Below are 14,433 nucleotides of genomic sequence, written 5' to 3' on the forward strand. Positions count from 1 at the left end.
CAAAAATGGCTGCCGAGCACTGTACAAGGAAAAAAAAAAAACTTTGCCTGCGCTCTGGTGTCTCGGTCTTCGAAGTGTGATACCGACAGTTTAAGATGGTAGTGTCAAAAAGGTCTTGCAGCCCTCCTTTAGAACATTGGGTGTTCAAATACTGGAGAAAGACAAATACTGGAGATACTGCACCTTCCTTTTTGGTTTTGCTGAGCACTGTATACATTGAGGGATAGTGAAACACAGGCAGAGGAAATGGCGGCAAACAGCACTACAGCGATCTGCAGACACAGACCACCAGTTACCCAGGGGAGAGAAATTACAGATATCCAGGGCACAGCCACCCAGCGCAGCCCCCACCCAAGGTGGGAGCCCCCACAGCGGGCCCCCATCTATGTGCACACACACCACTCAACAGCCCATGCAGCATCCCCCACAGGGGAGGGGGGGAGATAGGGACAGGGAGAGAAGAGAGGGTGGTGATGGACCCCCGAATCGACCTCCCAGGGAATGCCCAGCTGCTCAGCGCCACCGAGGCAGGAAGAGCTGTACTTGCCAGTCCTAATGAGCTGGGGAACATTCCATCACAGACCCACTCTCCAATCAGTGCGGGGTGGCTGCTGGCCCGGCACATTGTGACACAGACATCAGTAGCCGGGTCATGTGTGTGCCCCAGAGCATTACTCTCACCGGCCACGCCTGGAGCCTGGGGGGGCATGTCGTGGCCAACCAAGCGTAGAGCTCTGGTCTGCACACGCTTGCTGGCAAGGCTGGGGAGACTACAAGGATAAGGGTATCCAGCATGTCACCCAGCCGGCTGTTGATAGCAGATCACAGGATCTTAATCTTGCGCAAAAGGCAACCTTCTGCAGAAAAAAAATCCACGGGCCGATGGGCCCGCAGGGTTCCTAGGTCCTTCACTAGGCAGAAAAAAAAAACCGAGGCTGCAGTATGCAGGCTGGGGGGGGGGATTGTTACCGTAGGGACTGCCCCTTGGGCGGAACTAGAAAAGTTGTTTTTTGTACACGTTAACATGTTCTGCCTAGTCCTCTCCTGAAGGTGGCCTAATAACCCGATGGTTTAAGTAAAGGAGCTGTGTCAGTCAGTAAAAGAAAAATTATGTCACGCCAAGACACACCCAACATATTAGTTTAAAATTGTATATATTCATGGAATGGCGAAAAAAACGAAATCTCCATAGACGATGCTTTCAAAAATTTTAACACAGTTACCAGTTTAGAGTAAGATGTCTTTGGCTTGATTTATTGCTGTGACAATCCTGGTGACACCTCACATGTGTGATTTGAACATTTGCGGTTGCAACTTATGGCTTAAAAAAAAAAAAAAAAAAAATATAGGATTTTTTTACTCACTGTAAAATCCTTTTCTCTGTAACTCACCGACCGACACAGCACCTCTCTTAACCATTGGGTTGTATACCTTACCTCTAGGAGAATACTAGACAAAGTTACAATACAACACTCAGAACTCAGTTCCGTCCATGGGGGCGGTCCCTTAGGTATCAACCCTCCTTCCTGCTAGCAGAACTCAGTACATCAACAAGCAATATAACGTAAAGAAAAAAGGAGGGGCGGGTGCTGTGTCGGTCGGTGAATTACAGAGAAAAGGATTTTACGGCGAGTCCAAAAATCCTATTTTCTCTTATAATCACGGACCGACACAGCTCCTCTCTTAGCCATAGCCATCCCCAAGCAGTGCCAAAACGAGGGGTGGGAAAAACAGCATAAACACTTCATCCACCGTGGCAAGTGGGAACAAGTGAAAACTTTACCCACAAAAAAGAACAGTGCGTGGAGAAATCCACCACAAAATCAAGGTACCCTCAACAGGAGTGACTACCCACAAACGCACAAAAAACTGCGGAATGTAATGCAACAGTGCATTAACTTAAAAAGGTACTGTGTTTTTAATAGAAAAAAAAAATGGAAAAAAAATGCTATAATATTCAAGCTTTGCGGCCAAAAACAGCCACCAGCCGATGCACTGACGTCTACCTTGTAGAACTTGGTAAACATGTAGACAGATGACCAGGTTGCCACCCTACACACCTGAGCGATAGACGCTTGGTGTCGGAAAGCCCAAGACATTCCGATTGCCCTTGGAGTGGGCCGTAACCGGAAAGAGGGGCACCTGCCCCTTTAAGACGTATGCTTGTACTACAATCTGTCTGATCCCCCTGGAAATCGTGGCTGAGACCGCCATGCATTTCTTGGAACCCGCTACCGAAACAAACAGCGACTGACTTCCGAAAGGGAGCAGTGGTAGTCAAATACACTTTTATAGCCCGAACCACGCCCAAAGCATGAAGGGACACCTCCTTAGGGTGTTTTTGTCCTAGGACAGAGAGATGCTAACACCATGTCCTCAATGTGAAAAGCCGCGACCACCTTCGGTAGAAAGGACGGTTGCAAACGCAACACCACCTTATCCTCATGGATAACCAGATAAGGTGACTTGCAAGACAAGGTCGCCAGTTCCGAAACCCTCCTGGTCGATGTGATGACCACTAGAAAGACCACTTTCTGAAAAAGCGTCAACAGGGGAACACCCTGATATTTTTAAGCGGCAGATTTTGAAGCACCGATTACACCAGGTTCAAATCCCATGGGGGTAACGGTGGACTCAGAGGGACTACATGACAGACCCCCTGAACAAAGGTACTCAATATGACAGACACCAGGGGTCGCTGAAAAAGACAGTCAAAGCTGAAAGTTGTCCTCTAATAGTGTTTAAACACCAATTTTTGGTCTACTCCTTGCTTAAAGCGGAGCTCCACCCTAAAGTGGAGCTTCCGCTCATTGGAACCCTCCCCCCCTCCGGCGCCACAATTAGCACCTTTCAGGGGGGAGGGGGGTGAAGGTACCTGCACCCATTTCCGGCATAGATATCTGCAGAATCTACGCCCCTTTCCGAAGGTCCCCCGCTGTCTGCTGGGAAACATACGGATACCAGAGACAGCGGGGACCATCCTTCTTGCACAGCGCGACTCACGCATGCGCAGTAGGGAACCGGCAAATGAAGCCGCAAGGCTCCACTTCCTGATTCCCATACCCAAGATGGCGGCGGCAGCACCCGAAAGACGATCGAGAGCCGACATCGCGGGCACGCTGGGCGGGTAAGTGTCATTATTTTAAAAGTCAGCAGCAGTATTTGTAGCTGCTGGCTTTTAAAAAAATAAAAAAATAAACGGCGGACTCCCGCTTTAAGAAACAGCAGGATCCTGGATATGGAAAAAGAGCACGGATGCCAACCCTTCTCACATATGGAGATGTAGGCCGTCCAGGTACGACGATATATCTTTCTAGAAGATTTCCGTGCTTGCAACATAGTTGGGATCACCGAGTCCGACAGACCCTGGTTCCTCAACAGCCATGCCGTTAAAGCCTGCGATGGTAAAGCAGGATGGAGAATCGGGCCCCGAGACAGAAGGCCCTCTCGCAATGGCAGTCGCCAGGGAGCATCTGCCAGACGCACCTGGTCTGCGTACCATGGGCGCGAAGGCCAATCTGGGACCACCAGTATTGCTGGGATCCCCTCGGATTCCACTCTGCTTATCAGAGGTGGTAACAGCTTCAGTGGAAGAAAGGCATAGATCAGCTAGTGCTGATCCCACGGAGCCACCAGCGCGTCTGACGCGTCCGTCCATGGATCCCTTGTCCTGGACCCGAATCTTGGCCCCCTTTGATTGAGATGGGAGGCCAGAAGATCTACGTCTGGTGTGCCCCACCTCAGGCACAGTAACCTGAATACCTCCGGATACAACGCCCATTCTCCTGGGTACAGCATCTGGCAACTCAGATAGTCCACCAGTTCTCTACTCCGGGAATGTAAATGGCCGACAAAACTGGTACATTTTGCTCTACCCACCGAAGTATGCGAGTGACCTCCCGTGCCATGGCTAAACTTCTTGTTCGCCCTTGGTGATTGACATATGCCACTGCAGTGGCACTGTCTGACTGTACCCTGAACGGACGTGCTTGCAGTCTCATTGACCATGTGGAGAGGCACGGCCTGATCGCTCTCAGTTGGAGCAGATTGATCGGCAACTCTGACTCTTTCATCGACCAGAGGCCCTGAGCCGACTTAACCCCCATTATTCCACCCCAGCCGAAAGGGCTGGTGTCCGTTGTGATCAATGTCCACTTTAGAGGTAGGAACGACTTTCCGGCCTGAATCACCGGGGACCTCAGTCACCAGATCAGTGATTGACTGATTGGCTCCCCTGAATCTGACGATCCAGGGACAACTTAGATTTGTCGCATTTAGACAAGATGTCCTACTGCAGGACTCTGGTGTAGAATTGGGCAAACGGTACAGCCTCAAAAGGAGGCCACCATAAGCCCCAGGACTCGCATGCAAAAGCGAAGCGACGACCACCTGCGGTACATCAGCAGTCTTACCGCAGATCTGAAAGTCTGCAGCTTGTCTGAAGGGAGAAAACTCTTGCTTCCATGGAGTATAGCAGCAAGCCTAGGTACTCTAAACGCTGAGACGGTACAATCACCGAGTTCTTTTGGTTCAATAGCCACTCAAATTCTTGCAGAGTCTGCATAGTGATCGCTACTTTCTCCTCTAACTCGGATGAGGAAGATGCTCCCAGGAGGAGATAGTCTAGATAACCAAAGATCACGATCCCACGTTGCCGTAGAAATGTCAAAACCGGAGCCAAAACCTTGGTAAAGACTCGGGGGCTGATGTCAGACCGAAGGGAGAACCACAAACTGGTAGTGGGCTTCCCCGACTGCAAATCGCAGAATCTTCTGCTGCCACAGACATATGGGTATGTGCAGGTATGCATACTGGATGTCCAAGGACACCAGGGAGTCCCCTTGGAGTGCAGCAACTACTGGGCAACTGATTCCATTCTGAATCTCTACACCTTAAAGTGATAGAGGGCTTTTGGGTCCAAGATTGGACGTACCCTTTCCTTCTTGGAAACTACAAAACATATTTGAGTAGAATCCTTGGAAACATTCCAATTCCGGAACCGGTACAGCCACCCTGCTACTCAGCAGGTCCCTTACTGCCCACCAAGAGGGTCTTCCGGCGAGCCGGGAATACGGTTATGCTGGAAGGAAAAAATCTGTTTGGCGACTAACTATCTTGTAGCCCGAGGAAATCAGGTCGCAGGTCCATTGGTCAAAAACCGAGGGGACCACCGGGCTGAAAAGACCCGAAGGAGAGCCCCCACCCGAGACATGGGTGGGGACAAACTTTAATGCGGTAGCCTTAAAGAGGAAGTAAACCCTGATGATTTTACTTCCTCTTTCATTCCCTGCAAAGGTAAAGCATAATGGACTACTATGCATCGCATAGTAGTCCATTATGTGTCACTTACTTGACACAGGAGCCAGCGATGTCACCTCTGTCCCCTGTAGTCCGGCGCATCCATCTTCTCGGTGGGTCTCGCTGCTCCGCCGCTGTCATTCGGCGAAGCGGCGAGGACATCACTCCCGTGCAAGCGCACGGGAGCCCCTCACACGCGCGCGGCATATTGCCATTGACTGGTGCCTCGCTCAGTGCGCCTGCGCTCCGCGCTGTCTATCTTTCGGCAAATATCTCCTAAACCGTGTAGGTTTAGGAGATATTTCTTGGACCTACAGGTAAGGCTTAATCTAGGCTTACCTGTAGGTCAAAGTGTGTTGTAAGGGTTTACAACCACTTTAATCTCGCAGGCTTGTTAGGCCTGCGGTTCCAGGGATGCTTTTGTCCGTCCGTGGTCGTCCTGTCGGGCTGGGGACGTAATACCGTAGCTCCAGGCGGACGGAAAAGCAGTTAGTGAACGGAAACAAGAGGGCCCTTGCCTACAGCGTGGCTCCTTAGCCTTCCTGGCCTGTGGGAGTAATACACCGTTACCACCGGTGGCATGCTTATTAAAGCCATCCAGAGGCCCCCCAAGAGCCGTTCGCTAAGGAAGGGAAAATTCGTCAGGGCTTTTTTAGATGCCTGGTCAACAGACCAGCATTTCAGCCAATCAGGCGCCTCAGCACAACAGCTGACACTGAAGCCCTAGAAGCAGAGGGAGGTATCCAGGGCCGCGTCACAAACGTACAAGGCCTTGCACTAGTCGGTCTGCCAGTTTCACGCAGACAGGAAAAGCCTGCGGTGCAAATGTTTTGCTCACTCAGACCATGTCTGCAACACAAGTGCGGATGCCAGTACTGGTCGCACAGCGGACCCCACAACCGTAAAAACAAGGAACGAGCCACTGCCTCAGCCTTCCTGTCTGCGGGATCCTTAAATGCAGGAGTTCCCACTACCGGGATCCTGGTTACTTATTTAACCTGGATACTGGAGGGTCCACAACCGGAGGAGCCGACCACTTTGTGAGAAGGCATTCCTCAAAGGGGTAACGCACCGCCCTGTGTCTGGGGACCAAAAAGGTCAGTTGCATGCAACCCCATTCCCTGTAGATGAATTTGTCAAAGTAGTCAGATACAGGAACACCATAGGTGAACATGCTGGCTTGCGGGACCCAAAGGGGACAGGTACCTGTGATAAGTGCTCCAACAAGCGCTTTTTTGCACCCGGACTCATCCTTACTGTCCTGGTCAGCGACATCTGACAAGACAGAGCAGGGGTCACCAGCCTCATCGGGGCCCAAGTCTGTGCCAGAGCTCTCCCCGGAGGACGGGGGGGGGGGGGGGAACGACACAGGGGCCACCTTATTGCACCCATCTTTCCATGCACCGCCATCAGGGTGTGCATGGGCACTGTGTAGTCTGCAGGTGACCCGATTGCCATTGCCTGGACTTTGGGGGAAGAAACACTAGTTTCTGAGCCATGCTGATCCTATCCTGTCTGCCACCCGAAGGGGACTTAGGACAGTGACAGGTGCACCCTCCCTGCTGCCGCTGACTCAGGAGCTCATTCCCGCCGGTGCGCAAAGAGCCAAGCTTCTGCCTAAAAAAACATGGACCTATGGACCCGCAGGGTTCCTAGGTCTTTCTCCTTCACTAGGCAAAATAAAACTGAGTTCTGCTAGCAGGCAGGAGGGTTGATACCCAAGGGACCGCTCCCATGGGCGGAACTGAGAGATCTGAGTGATGTATTACAACTTTGCCTAGTGTTCTCCTAGAGGTAAGGTATACAACTCAATGGCCAAGAGAGGAGTTGTGTCGGTCAGTGATGGAAGAGAAAAAAAGGTTTGTATTGCTGTCACAAGGAACGTAAACAAATCCCTTTTTTTTTTATGCCAACTCAGTAATACCAGTAATATCCGAGGAATACCAGGTCCTCTCATCCGCTGGTTGCTCAGATTTCCTCTCATCGCTTTACATCAGGGGTCTCAAACTGGTGGCCCTCCAGCTGTTGCTAAACTACAAGTCCCATGAGCCATTGCAAGGCTGACAGTTGCAAGCATGACTCCCACAGGCAGAGGCATGATTGGACTTGTAGTTTTGCAACAGCTGGAGGGCCGCCAGTTTGAGACCCCTGCTTTACATCATGGTGGCAATTTTTCTCATATATATATACATTTTTTTTTTATATATGTATGATATGCTAAATCCAAATCGGCTCTCATAGCTTAATATATTCCCTCTTTTATCTAATCTACTGCACCCTAACCCAAAGATCCCCCCCACCTCCCACCTACTACTACCCCACCACCTCCCCCCACCCTACCTAGTAGATCTTTTTTAACTTGTCAATTAATCATATCTATACCCGTTTAAATCTATGCCCTTAATCCTTCTGAGGTACTCCATCTCCTTTTAAATTCTTGCCAGCTTTTCCATTTCTCCAGCGTATATTTGTTACTCCTACCCGCCGAGCTATCCTCCAGGCATTCCATCTTATATATCCCTTCTACAGCGTCCACCCACTCCCATATCAGAGGCGCCTCCGATTCTTGCCATTTTTTTGGGGATTAGTTTTTTCCCCGCATTTAATAAATGTGGGATCAAGGACTTCCTGTACTGTTTTACGCTACCTCCTGTGCCATGAAACAGAACTACCCAGGGGTCTGCGGTTACCACAGAACTAGTTATAGTTTTAATATGCGATATGATCTGGTTCCAATAAATCTTGATCTTCGGGCACTCCCACCATATGTGAGCCATCGTACCTGTTCCCCCACAACCGCGCCAGCATTCCCCTGACGTGTCTGATTGGAATTTACTCTATCTGGGGTGTAGTACCACCTCGACAAGCATTTGTAACTCATCTCCGCGGTTTTAGAGTCAATGGCTGAGCTATGGGCCAATTTAAAAATTTTACCTAACATTACCTTATCCTTTTGTGAACCTAGTTCCCTTTCCCATTTTTTAACGAAAGGAGGTACTCCCAACTCTCCCGCCGACAGCAGTAACTTATACCACCTAGACACTATCCCCTTGGAGTTCTTTGTTATACATAATTGTTCCAATGGGGTCAATTCATCAGCCGCCCTAATCGGCTGCGGGAGTTTTTTTATAAAGCGGGAGAGCTGGCAGTATCTCCACTCGTCTATCACCATTATGTCTACTTTTTGTTTTATTTCGTGAAAAGGTGCAATACTACCTTCCCTGACTACATCTTTAAGCTGTGCTCCCTCCTTTACCCAATTGCCTCCTATCTCCTTGCAACCTGGCAAGAAATATTTATTATCCTTCAGTGCCATGAGAGGTGAATTATATTTTCCGTTATCCTGATTCCTATTCGCTGTGGAAGAAAACATATGCACATACGTGTGGGTTTCTAATAGCTGGCCCCACATAGCTTTTCATATTAATCCTGATTACACCAGGTTGGTACAGGCTTATTGCGGGATATGTCACGTTTAGATTAAAATATACTTGAATACTTTATAGGTGAGAGACATATCTATAAATGGAAACCCTTAGCAGAAAGGAACAATAACTGCCTCCTACCACTGGAGCCCAACAGTTTGTTCATGTTACCTCACAGGCAGCAAAAAACTGATATGGTACTCGTCTCAGAGGGCAGTGATTTGTTCAACACCTTAAACTTGCAGAGACCGTCCTATCCCCATGCCCCAGCTGAGCAGCCAGCAGACAGATAATTTCTCAAACATTAGCAAGTACAATACCGTCCTTTGCTATCTTCTTGAGCACCCTGCTGATCTCCAGTCATTTGGGCTCCTGTAGGCTCTCAGGGGTTTCATCCAAGGTCTCTGTAGATGAGGTGGGGAGGTGTAAGAGGGGGGCCGAGGGATCTACCGGCGGCACTTTGGTTCAGCGAACCGTTTCCAGTGGAGGAGGAGGAGCGGGTGATGCGGCGTTAGTGGCGTGCTTTAGCGGGTGGGGGCTCGTGTTTGCTCCGACCTAAGCTGCCCGCTTCCCTTGGAGAGGACGCGGCGTCCATCCCCGGCCCTCTGCACGTCACTTGGTAGCGCAGGTTAGCCCCTCCCCTCAGACGCGCGCGGCTTACTCACGTCCTGCGCCCGCCCATGCTGCAAATCCCTCCTTTTAAGTGCAAAGTATTTAAAATGCCAAAATAGGCATTTTGGAATACTAGAGATTTTTGTTTACATCTGCTCCACTGGCAGCCGCCAAGTAAACTAAGTGACATTGCTTCCGGGTTACAACATCGGAAGGACAGGAGATCAGGGCTTCCCGCTCCTTGTGACAACGGCTGAGCAGCTGCTGAGCCACATAGGTTATCAGAAAGCTGACAGCTAGCTCTAAAAAAAACAAAAAAAACACAACTTAACGGGGTGAAGCCTACGGCTGCAAGCATCACCCCAGTACAACTACTTCCTCAAAACGACATACAGGCATGTTGTTTCGCATTAAGTGGTTAAAAGAGTAGCTGCTGACTTAGGCCCCAATTCACACATGATCTCGGGTGGAATCTCTACAAAGCCGCCCCAAGATTTAAAGTGGCTGCAAAACGCCAAACCCGTTTGAGATACCATTACTTCTAATGGCATCCCTATTGCATCTCACGCAAAATCCCAGGATGGGCACAGATGTAGCACTGTAGCACACTGCTGGGGCAGATGTGGATAATTCAGACAGATTTAAAACAATTTATGCAGCCTCACGCTGCAGCTTCTCTCTCCTCACGATCGGAGTGAGGAAAGAAGAGAACCGAACATGATGCTGGTTTGTTTACAGTGATCGCTCCGTCATTGGGCAAGGCAATCAATCACGTGGTAAAGGGACGCTGGGATTGGCCCTTTACCCCAATTGGTGACTCTCGCGTGTGTGGACAATTCTGGGAGGATGTCGTAAACCCTCCCAGAATTACCAACCTTGCTGTGGCCGCAAATTCAGCTATGGACCGCAGACATGTGGTTAATGTATGCTTTTTTGAATTGTGTCTTAAAGTCCATTTGCAGTGATCAAAGGCTTATGGCTGTACGTGACAAATATGTCATACGTACCTGCCCTGTGCAGTGATTTTGCCCAGAGCAACCCAGACCCTCCTCAAGAGCCACGCCCTCCAGTGCAACTATTCACACACAAAGCCCCATCCCTGCTCTCTCATTGGCTCACTGGCTGTGACTGACTGTAGCAGGAGCCAGTGGTTCCCACTGCTGTCCCAGCCAATGATGGAAGAGACCCAGGAGAACCACTGCTCTCGTACACACTGCTGGATCGACATGGGCTCAGGTAAGTATTAGGGGACTGCTGCACCCAGGTTTATCTGCATGCATAGAATGCACGAAAGTAAATATTCTTGAGCCTTTACAACCTCTGCCACAAAAAAAAAAAAAATAAAAATAAAAAAAAAAACATTGCAACAGAAAAAAAAAGTTAACATTTGAAAGAAAAAACACATACCGAGTAGCTCGGAACACAGGCAGGCGGGTTACCAATTTCATTCTCCCAATCTTCCTCAGACATGGTAAATGCAAAAAAAGATGTTCTTCCACTGGAGACGAGCTGGAAAGCAAAAAACAAAAACAAACAACACACATTTATTAATTTAAAACATTCATATTCTTGAGCTTACCAGCAGAAAATTTGTCCATCTACACTGTTTGTCATCTATGGGTAGTCTTTACATGTATGTCCTGCTATAGACTGCAAAAGCCAGTTACCAAAGTACATAATAGTAGTGTTTTTTTTTAACCTCTTTAGAGGCCAGAAAATTACATAGCACAAACATTTTCTAAAAGCAGGACACTAGACAACACAACGGTGATAATGACGTACAAAAAAAAAGTAACTAACTCAATGGTTTATTTAGCGCAAACACATAGACCAACATTAAATTGACAAGTTTTTGCTGCCAGGCAATGCGCTCCATTTTTGAAGTCTGGTTAACACATTTTTGCAATGAGACAACCCAAACCATACACGTTCTGTATGTAAAGAACCAGAACAGGCTTCATTCACATGGCCATAAAAAATGTAATAATGTTATTGTATTATGCATGTGTTTTCTAGAAGAGATCTTGAGTCCAATACTACAGTAAGTAATTTTATTTTTTTAATTTGTTTTTCCCCTTGTTTAGACCTAGAGCCCTCTCACTCTCAGGCCCCATTCACACCTGAATGTAGCATTTTCAGGCAGAAAATCTCGTGATTTTACTGTGATTTTGCTGTGTTTTTACCGCAATTTTGCAGTGTTTTTTTACCGCGAGTTTGAGCTTCAGGCGACATGGAGTGGAGATGTGAACCATCTCCATTGAGATTAATAGATTTTTTCCCCTTCGAGCATTTGTAGCTTCAGGCTTCAAGCTACAAAACGCTCAGGTGTGAATGGGGCCTCAGCGTGGGAGAGTCAGCGGTAAAGCAGCACTATTTTCAGCGGCACTTTTTGGCCGCTAGCAGGGCGATTTAAACTTCCGCTAGCGGCCGAAAAAAGGCTTAAAAGATTTATTTTGCCAGCGCTGCACGTGAATATCAACAGGCAGGGGCGCTTTACAAGTGGTGTATACACCACTCATAAGCGCCTCAAAGAAGCTGCTTGCAAGACTTTTTGACATCCTGCCAGAGCACAGCTCCATTATGAAAGCCCTCTAGCTTTCACATTGGAGTGACAGAAGAGGCACTATAGCACCTCAGTGCGAAAGGGGTCTTAAAGCAGAGGTATGGCAAACAAAATTAAAAGCCAGCAGTTACACATACTACTATGAGATACTCTCATGCCAGCATTTCTGTTATATTGTAATACTAATGATATGGGCCTGTCCACCGTAGCCACAGACAATGATAAACTTGCTTTTCTGGACCTAGAACTTTTTCATGATGATACTACCAGTTGTGCACAAAATTATACGAAACCCACATCAGGCAACTCCTTTTTACACTATGGGAGTTGCCATCACCCATGTTGGGTAACATTCCCAAGAGCCAATTTTGCAGACTTCGGCATAATTGTACTCGGATGAGGATTTTATCACCCATGGCGAGTCCTTAAAAATTAAATTTAAAGATAAGGGCTACCCACATGAGACCGTTGAAGGAGCCTTCCAGCACTACCTTCTTACAGAAGTCAGGAGTGACAAAACTATGAGAACCGAGGATAATCCACAATCCCTGTTTTGTGACAATTTCATAGTCAATTCCAGAAAATGGAAAGGATTTTGGCAAAAGAATGGTCAATCTTAAGTGAGGATCCCCGTCTTAAATGCACACTTACAGATCGACCATTGGTCACTTACAGAAGAGCCAAAAATATCAAGGCCAAAATAGCGGCCAGTAAAATTAAAACACTAACATCTAGATTGACTGCCAGTGCTTCCCTTACTTTTTTTTTTTAATTTGAAGGGAATGTACAGCTGTAACAAACCCTTGTGTCTTACTTGCAAACCGGTTATACACCAAAAAAAAAAAAAAAGGAATTCATGTGCAAAGGCAAGCAATACACCATATCAGACTTTTTCCAACTGCTCTTTTGAGTACGTCGTGTAATGCTTGACCTGTCCTTGTGGCCTATTTTATGTAGGCCGCACCATCCGGGCCATTCCCAAAAGGTTCGGTGAGCGCCGTCATTTTGTAGAAAAGGGTTTAGAAAAATAGTGTTGCAAGGCACTTCAAGGAATGTCACCAACAGTCCTCAATAGGAATGCACATTTGGGTCAAAGAGGCCATCTCCAAGCAGCTCCCCAAGGCAGAACGTTACAAGAGACTATGCGAAAGGGAAAACTATTGGATTTTCACCTTAGATAGTCTCTCGCTTGGGGACTTGAATGAAGGCATAGAAACAAACATTTTATATTTGATATTTATAATTGTTATTAATCGTTCCCACAGACGCATCTATTGTTCTTATATGAACATAAATAATGATATACATTTCCATCATGTCTGGTGATTACGTTTATGTTTCAGACCCACTTCTGTCTGGAAGCCTTCCTTGATACTAGTTTATTTAGTATCTTTTATATGGACTCATATGGACTAATTGCCATGGACCATGTCATTATATTTGCCCTGTGAGCATAGTTCATACTACAGATTGATACCCCCTTTACCCCATCCGCCCCCCCCCTTTCCTGTATTTGTATTATTGCACCCCTACCCAGAGTGCGCTTAATTTACCTAAATTTGTTTACACATACCGCAGCTGCTGGATTTTAAAAGGACACTTACCAGTCCTGGAGTCCAGCGATGTCCGCACAGCAGCTGGTGTTTACATCAGCTGCCGCCGCCATTCCTGGTAAGGGAACCTGGCAGTATAGCCTTACGGTTTCACGACGGGAACCCTACTGCGCATGCGCGAGGCGCCGCTCCTCTCTCCTACTGGCCCCGCGACAGGGGGAAGAGGAGGGAGGCCTGCGGTTACGGCATGGGCCGCCGCAGTGGATTCCTGGAAGTGGGAACAGGATACCTGTCACAGACTGGTATACTATCCCCCCTCCCCCCACGAAATGGTGCCACTTGTGGCACCAGAGGGGGAGGAGAGACAAATGAGTGGAAGTTAAACTTTTGGGTGTTACTTTGTTTTAAGTAATTCTATACTAGCACGCACAAACCTGCATGAATACTTTTAAGCACTTAAAGTGGTTAAGCCAGGGCTCGACAAACTCCAGGCGCCAGGTCGCCACTGGCGACCAGAAATGGCACCCTGGCGCCTAGGCTACCCACCAGCCCACTCACTTTAAGTCCCAATGCCCCAGACATGCAGTGCATTAACACTGACCGCCGTCGTCCTCCCTTCACACTCAGTGCGGCACTTGATTGCCAGAGGTGCCGAGTGTGTGAAACTGACAAGTAACAGAGAGGAAAGAGGAGGCTCTTGTCAGATTTGAGCTTGATGTCAGGGGTGGGCGGCTATCAAACACCAGCCAATGAGATCTGAGGTGGGGGGGGCGCTATGTATGTGGCCCCACCCTTTTCTTAACCAGCCCAATCATTGGCTGGTGTTTGATAGCTGGTCCCACCCACCCCCTACATTATGCTCAATTCTGACAGCTCCTCTCTCCTCTGTTACTTGTACTTGTCAGTTTCACAGTTACTGAGTGCTCAGTGTGAAACCTGCCAGTGAAATCTGCCACCGCCAACCAGTGCCACCTGCCACCAC

General features: G+C 48.2%; 1 protein-coding gene across 4 annotated transcripts in view; it reads right to left on the minus strand.

Moving 5' to 3' along the window:
- Positions 1 to 14,433, minus strand: part of DDX4 (DEAD-box helicase 4) — a 329,051-nt gene that overhangs the window by 283,174 nt on the left and 31,444 nt on the right. For all 4 annotated transcript variants that reach the window (XM_077462713.1, XM_077462714.1, XM_077462716.1 and 1 more), the window contains exon 2: positions 10,743 to 10,844. In XM_077462713.1, coding sequence (XP_077318839.1) covers positions 10,743 to 10,805 — 63 coding nt within the window. In that variant the 5' untranslated portion in view covers positions 10,806 to 10,844. The remainder of the gene's footprint in view (positions 1 to 10,742; positions 10,845 to 14,433) is intronic.

Source organism: Lithobates pipiens, unplaced genomic scaffold, assembly GCF_037356315.1.
Source record: "Lithobates pipiens isolate NorthernLeopardFrog02 unplaced genomic scaffold, aLitPip1_a1.2 Scaffold_3, whole genome shotgun sequence".
NCBI classification, from domain to species: domain Eukaryota; kingdom Metazoa; phylum Chordata; class Amphibia; order Anura; family Ranidae; genus Lithobates; species Lithobates pipiens.